Source organism: Triticum aestivum, chromosome 5A, assembly GCF_018294505.1.
Source record: "Triticum aestivum cultivar Chinese Spring chromosome 5A, IWGSC CS RefSeq v2.1, whole genome shotgun sequence".
Classification (NCBI taxonomy): Eukaryota; Viridiplantae; Streptophyta; class Magnoliopsida; order Poales; family Poaceae; genus Triticum; species Triticum aestivum.
In genome coordinates, this window is record NC_057806.1 from 495,114,296 (window position 1) to 495,121,662 (window position 7,367).

Consider the following 7,367-nt stretch of genomic DNA (forward strand, 5'->3'; position numbering starts at 1 on the left):
CTAACACACACACACACACACACCCCTTTGTTGAGGCGCCAAGAAAGGGAAAGCGAAGCCCCCAAACCCCAACCAAACCCAGCCCGCCCCCAATAATTGCAGCACAAGGCTTCCATGCTGGCGTTAAAGGGTGAACATGGCGCTGACAGGCATGGGGCCGACCCATTCGTTGCTCCTCCTCCTCCTTTGGAATCCCTGTCAGGGGATCGATCAAGACCAACAATAAACTGTTAATCAAAAATATTGCCACTCCCGCTTATATGCACCCCCCACCCCCCTCCTCCCCTACTAGTACAAGTAGAAGAGACTAGTCTCCACCACCCCACCACCACTCGCCAGCAGGAGTGGCAGCTCTCCCGTCCATGGCTGTCCCTGCTCCATCCCACACACCTGCTGCACTTGCCTCTGCGAGCATGTACTGACTGCCTCCCGTCCACTCCCTTGGCGCCATCTCTCTTGTCTCGCTGCTCGCTGGCTCGTCTGTGCGCGTGTGCGCTCTGCTCTGCTCTGCTCTGCTGCCTCCACTCCCCCCATCCCTGTCGGGATAGGCCGCGGCTGCATGCCCCGCTGCACGTTCACGCTTCCGTTTGTTCGCCTCCGGTGCGATGGTGGTCGCCGCGCAATGATTCTTGCTTGGTCGCTAGCTTCCCTCGTCGCGGAGTGAGGTGACGGGGCCGGCCGGAGGGAGCGGACAAACCGGCGAGCAGTTGCCTGGCCCTGGGATAGGGAGAGAGAAAGGTCTGTGGTGGCCAAGAAGCGTCAGGGGAAGCGGTGGGGCTGCCTGCTTGCTTGGGCTGCGCTGGTGGTGACTGAGCGGGCGAGAGAGCGTGCGGCATGGATTGGGATCTCAAGATGCCGGGCTCTTGGGACCTGGCCGAGCTGGAGCACGACGGGGTGCCGGCCATGGCCGCCCCCGCCGCGGCGGGCATCGCCGCCGCGGCCGCGCGCGGGCCGCCGGGCCGCCCCGAGTGCTCCGTCGACCTCAAGCTGGGCGGGCTGGGGGAGTTCGGCCCCGCGGCGGACGGCGCGATGAAGCAGCAGCAGCCGCCCGTGGCGACGGCCGCGGCGAACGGCCCGTCGGCGTCCTTGTCGGCGTCGGCGTCGAACGCCGCGGCGGTGGTGCCGTCGGCGAGCCCGCTGAAGCGGCCGCGCCCGGGGGCCGGCGGCGGCGGCGGCGCGGGGGCGGGGCACTGCCCGTCGTGCGCCGTGGACGGCTGCAAGGCCGACCTGAGCAAGTGCCGCGACTACCACCGGCGGCACAAGGTGTGCGAGGCGCACTCCAAGACCCCCCTCGTCGTCGTCGCCGGCCGCGAGATGCGCTTCTGCCAGCAGTGCAGCAGGTAACCAACCATCCAACCCGCCAAAATCGCGAAAATTCCCGCGATTGTGATGTTGCAGAAAGACCATTGCTTGAATTTTCGCAATGGTAAAATTGACTGACTGCACACCAATTTCCCCTCCTTTTTTTACTGCTGCTGATCATCATTCCCGTCCCTTTGTTCAAAGTGAAAAGGCCAATCCAACTATCCAAGCCAGTTCTTTCTCAGGAACTGGCTTTGCCTTTCTCTTTGGCTCAAATTAACCACCAGTTGCTCCCATTCCAAGCAAGGAGCACTGCTGGTAGAATCAGTAGGGGGCGGTGAGAGTGAGCTGAGCATATCTCACTGTTCGGTCTCAAGGATGCACCAGTAACTTTTCCTTTATCCGGCACTAACTTCTCAGCCTTTTCATATAGACAAGTACCCCCAAGTTTTTTTTACTTTGGGCAACCAGTAGTATACCTGAATCATAGCCCTCCCATTTTCCTACTTTTGCACTGGTAACTTTCTAGCCCACGGGCGTGAATTATTACCAGTGAAAAGTGGCTGATGCACTCCATGTGCCAAAGATCAGATGGAGCAGTCCTTTTTATTATTTGCTAGCTGCCACATTTTCAAACCTGCCATTGGATTCCCCCCTTTTTTGAAAATGATTATTGTTCTGGTTTGAAGTCTAAGAGTGGAGTATAATTTGTGACATCGACAAATATATTAGTACTTCTTTTATTTTGGAGTTTAATATTGGAGTATAATTTGTGACATCGACAAATATATTAGTACTCCCTCCGTCCCGAATTATTTGTTGCACAAATGGATGTATCTACACGTATTTTCAGTTCTAGATACATCCTTTTCTATCCATTTCTTCGACAAGTAATTTGGAACGGAGGGAGTACTACTTTTACTATGACAAAAAAATCAGCACAGATTTTAAACCAACTACTCCCTCCGTTTCGAATTATTTGTCTTAAATTTGTGTAGATACAGATGTAGCATCTACACAAATTTAAGACATAATTTGGGACGGAGGTAACAGGTGGTAAGAAGTGAATCTGTGTAAACCATAGTTTTTTTGTGTGTGTAAACCACGGTTAACCATAGGTACTTGAGGATCAACCCATTTTGCCTTTGAGGTGGTTTATTGACTGAACAGTAGGGCCCATCTCTGACATGATTGCCTCCCCTTGCTGAATTAGTAACCACCAGATCCATTGCTTCCCCATCTTCTTTTCCATTGTTCTTGTGTGAAGTTGAAGAGTGGAATGTAATTTGTGCAGCCATTTCCCATGACATTGACAAAAGATATTACTCCCTACGATCCAAAATAAGTGTCGCAGTTTTGAACTGGGGTTGGTTTAAGACTACGACACTTATTATGGATCGGAGGTACCACTACTTTTATTCTGGCTAAATAAAAGTGGTGCGATGCTCTACTGTAGTGTCCCCAGTAACTATCACATATTTTGCACCAACTGGGGAGTCAAGAATTGTTTTTTTTTGCGGGGTGGGGAGTCAAGAAGTTAATCTGGGTAACCCGGTAGGTACTTCAGGATCAACCCATTTTGCCCTTGAGGTGGTTTATGGACTGAGCGGTGGGCCCCATGTCTGACATGATTGCCCCTCATTGCTGAATGAGTAGTAACCACCAGATCCATGCGAATTCTTTGGGTTTACTCGTGGGTTATTGTGTGCAGCAGTATATGTTGTGTGTGGGCTGTTCACCCTTTAAAGATGTTGCTGAACACATGACCTGTTTTATTGAATTCTTGCCAGAAACTGGCCTACCTCATCTGCCATGACCGCTTCTTGTTATTAGCCTTGTTTTTTCCACGTGAGATGCCGGGGCCGCTAGAGCCAATTGTTGAAACAGCGTTGCAAAATAGGTTCTACATTTTGCATTTTGGTGGAGCCGGTTGTCTTTGAATGCCTTGGATGTTCTAGTACTATTCATCGGTTAGCTGAATTATTGGAGTAGCTTTGCGCTTAAGGTCAGTAGCCAACAAAAGCTACACTCTTTCAAAATCTAACCTGTGGCCTTTTCCAAATACTCCAGTAAGAACCTTGTTCTTCCATTATTGAACAGATAGAATTATTGGAGTAACTTGCACTTAATGTTCTTGCTATGCGCATTCCTTTCTAGCTGAACTGTTCATGTATTTGAAACATTTTCATTTTATTTTTTCTAGACTTGGCATAAAAACTGAGGTATGTCTGTCAGATATGGTATGTACAAAAACAGGTGAAAATGGGGGGAAAATGCCTCCAGTTTCACATGTTTTTGTACTGTACATCTTTCGAGGTTCATTGCACACTAGTACTGATCTGAAACCCTTTTAGGTTCAATGCTATTTCATTCGAGTTTGCCTTTTACTACTCCCTCCATCCCATAATGTAAGATGGTTTTCTACACAACACTAGAGTCAAAAAACGTCTTACATTATGGGACAGAGGGAGTACATTTTAGAGCCGTGGTGAGCAACTAACTCTGCATCATGTGCCTTCAAAGTTCAAGGAATACAAAAGAATTACCCATCAATCATTTGGTCGTCTTCCCCTAAAATTGTTTATATCTCAGTGGGGGCGCGTTTCCAATGATTGAGTGCCTATCAGACACACAATCGGGCAATAGTGCGCCCAGTGGAGCAAAAATTTGGATCACCATACTGTACTCCTTCAGTGTTCCTACAGGCTGGTGCCACACTGCCATACACCTGTTGGAACCTATACCGTGGTCCAAATGTCCAACAGGAGTTGCACTAACTTGCTGCGCTTTGCAGGCCCAGTAGAAAGCTTTCGTAAAGCCAAGCCCCCCATGCACTGAAATTTGTTAACTGACGCATTGAAATCTGAGTGGTCCAGCTGCGTCGTGTGCGTACTCTTTTCTTCATGGAATCTGTGTGCTGTTTTAATGTCGAGCAAATAAATATTCAGACCACTCTGTTTGGTCCTTGTAGCCTTTGATTTTCCACGTGCCTTATTGCATCAGAGCATGTTATTTGTTCAGAATCAGAACAGTGATGGTGTCAAGTAGACAACTGAAGTTGTTTTCTGCTGGAATTTTTTGCATACTTTTAAGTTTTAAGCATAATGGTTGTGCGAATCCTCTCTGATCATGAATGCCATGCTTAGGTCTTGTCTTATAGTGCTTGTTTGTCCACCATGGCCGGATATCATGTGTCCTTGTAGCACTTGCCTGTATTATGGGAGTGGTAAGACATTTTGGAGTTACTTTTATTTTCTTATATCGAGGTTATGCGAGGTTCTATACCCAAGGGCCTTTGAATGTGTTCTGATTTTCTCTCTTCCTTCTACAACAATCGTACTCTGATTTTTACAACTAAATGGATCAATATGTTATTAAGGATGGTGCTGATTTACACTGGTAACTTGTTTAGGGTGTCATTAACAGGGTCAGTATGCCATTAAGGACGATGCTGATATACAACTAAATGGGTCAATATGTTAGTATCATGGCTCCTGTTTGCTTAAATGTTTGTGTTTCTTACCATCAATCTTTGTTTCGCTAGATTCCACTTGCTCGCCGAGTTTGACGAGGCTAAGCGTAGCTGTAGAAAGCGCCTTGATGGGCACAACAGGCGCCGCAGGAAGCCACAGGTTGATAGCATGACTTCTGGGAGCTTTATGACAACACAACAAGGTATTTTTCTTATTTATAACCGCTTCTTTTTGTCAGCCTGTCGATTGCTACATTGACATAGCTGAAATGAACAAATTATATAGCAACCTCCCTCAGATTCAGATATTTCTGTTATAAAGTTATTCACATGCAAACACTCGGTGAAATGTTCGTGCTTACATCGGACATATTTTCTCCTGTTGAATTGATAATAAGCTTAACTTGCATATTTTGCATGGATCTACGACTGTTCTCGCATCATAAGAATGGAAGTTGGCATAAAGTATATATACTGCTCTGTATCTAACTCGGTGTGTCCACCACCCCACACATCCTGCAACCCACACAGCGAACATCGGATGGCTTTATATACCTTTTTCTTGCCCTCTATAGCATCAAATTCATTTGACATGGATGATGTTGAGTAACATGGTGAGTATAATATACAGTAGATCAAGGGTATACAAGAGCACATTGTAAACTGAATATTCGAATTAGCAGGGTGATTGCACAATGCTGCATTTTCAGTTTTTTTACATTTCTGCTACATTTGAATACTACAGAGTCTGATGCTCGTTTCATGATGACCGTTCAGGTTTGTATTCAAATGCAGGGACAAGGTTCGCGTCCTTCTCCGCTCCAAGGCCGGAGTCAAGCTGGTCCGGGATCATCAAATCCGAGGACAGCAATCCATACTACACCACCACTCACCAGATCAATTTCGCCGGCTCTTCGTCGTCCTACTCCAAGGAAGGCCGGCGCTTCCCCTTCCTCCACGAAGGAGACCAGATGAGCTTCAGCACGGGCGCGGCGGCCCTCGAGATCCCCCCCGTGTGCCAGCCTCTCCTCAAGGCCGTCGCGCCGCCGCCGCCGCCGCCCGAGAGCAGCAGCAGCAACAAGATGTTCTCCGATGGACAGTTGACGCACATGCTCGACTCCGACTGTGCTCTCTCTCTTCTGTCATCCCCGGCCAACTCCTCCAGCGTCGACGTCAGCCGGATGGTCCGTCCAAGCGAGCACATCCCCTCCGTCCCCAACCTGCAGCAGTTCGGCAGCTCCTCCTGGTTCGCCTGCTCCCAGGCCTCCAGCGCCGCCACCGGCTTCGCCGCCTTCGCCGGCGGCATGGACGGCGAGCAGCAGCTCAACGCCGGTGGCGCGCTGGTCCCGAGCTCCAACGACAACGAGATGAACTGCCACGGGATCTTCCACGTCGGCGCCGACGGCTCCTCGGAGGGCACGTCGCCGTCCCTCCCGTTCTCGTGGCAGTAGAAGTCTTGAGTGAGCGTCAGAGGCTGTTCTTGGGTTCTTTTGGTGATCATCAGTAGCTAGCCGTGCCCGTTTTAGTGATCAGGCCTACGTCCCGTTCTTTCTGTGTTTATTCTCTCTCTTTTTCATGTTTCTATGTCTTGGACTTGATCTCTCGCCATCAGAATGAATAACTTTGCATGATTCAGAAGAAAATCATATACTTATGGATTTCATTGATGCATTGGAGACTAGATTTAGACAACTTTTGGTTTTTGACAACTATCTCCTCATTTATTCATTCATCAAAATAGTGGCATCCCTTACAACAAAGGGAATAACCGCACTAGGGGCAGTATCTATTCAACAACTAGGGGCAGAAAACTTAGCTAACCTATCCAATTCGTGAGCTACTTGATTGTTTTCTCTATGACAATGCTCATAAATGCTATGATTGAAATCTAATGACATGAAATTACAATCATCGAATATAGCACTAGCAACTGAAGAAGAGTTGCCCTCCTTTAGAGCTTCAACCACCTCTACACTGTCGGAGTTGATTTCAATCTTGTTACATCCAGCAGTACGGACTAGATGCATTCCAAATTTTACCGGAACAAACTTTGCTGTCAATGAATCTAAGCATATGTCTATTTTTTTCGTTTGCAGCAGCAATGAACTGGAAATGAATCAAACCATACGTCTATATTTATTCGTTTGTAGCAACAATGCACGTGCCGTTGTGATCATGAAGGACCCCTCCCATCGATCCTTCAAGTGTGTATCCATATCAAATCCAGCATCTGTTGGGAAACGTTGCATGGAAAATAAAAAAAATTACGCACACGCAAGATCTAACCATGGAGATGCATAGCAATGAGAGAGAGAGTGTGTCTACGTACCCTCGTAGACCGTAAGCGGAAGCGTTTAACAACGCAGTTGATGTAGTCGAACTTCTTCGCGCTCCGACCGATCAAGTACCGAACATACGACACCTCCACGTTTTGCACACGTTCAGCTCGGTGGCGTCCTCTGCCTTCTTGATCCAGCAAGACGGTGACGTAGTAGATGAGTTTCGACAGCACAACGGCGTGGTGACGGTGATGGTGAAGTGATCTCTGCAGGGCTTCGCCTAAGCACTACGAAAATATAACGGGGGTGTAAAA

At 48.2% G+C, this 7,367-nt stretch overlaps 1 protein-coding gene across 2 annotated transcripts; it reads left to right on the top strand.

Annotated features, from left to right (window-relative positions):
- Nucleotides 1-280: 280 nt before the first annotated feature.
- LOC123104311 (squamosa promoter-binding-like protein 18) lies at nucleotides 281-6,441 on the top strand. Of its 2 annotated transcripts, none has more exons than XM_044526134.1 (3): nucleotides 281-1,340; nucleotides 4,847-4,977; nucleotides 5,570-6,441. In XM_044526134.1, exons 1-3 carry the CDS (start codon nucleotides 835-837, stop codon nucleotides 6,223-6,225), a joined length of 1,293 nt encoding a protein of 430 aa, XP_044382069.1. In that variant the 5' UTR covers nucleotides 281-834; the 3' UTR covers nucleotides 6,226-6,441. The 2 variants fall into 2 exon arrangements, with proteins under 2 accessions (XP_044382069.1, XP_044382068.1); XM_044526133.1 differs by having other exon boundaries at nucleotides 284-1,340; nucleotides 5,552-6,441.
- Nucleotides 6,442-7,367: the final 926 nt, after the last annotated feature.

Excerpts from the sequence above, each read along its gene's own strand:
- LOC123104311 (XM_044526133.1), top strand. The coding sequence starts at position 835 with ATGGATTGGGATCTCAAGATGCCGGGCTCTTGGGACCTGGCCGAGCTG. Across the intron at positions 1,341-4,846 it reads TTCTGCCAGCAGTGCAGCAG|ATTCCACTTGCTCGCCGAGT; the intron begins GTAACCAACCAT and ends TTGTTTCGCTAG. Across the intron at positions 4,978-5,551 it reads CTTTATGACAACACAACAAG|GTTTGTATTCAAATGCAGGG; the intron begins GTATTTTTCTTA and ends ATGACCGTTCAG.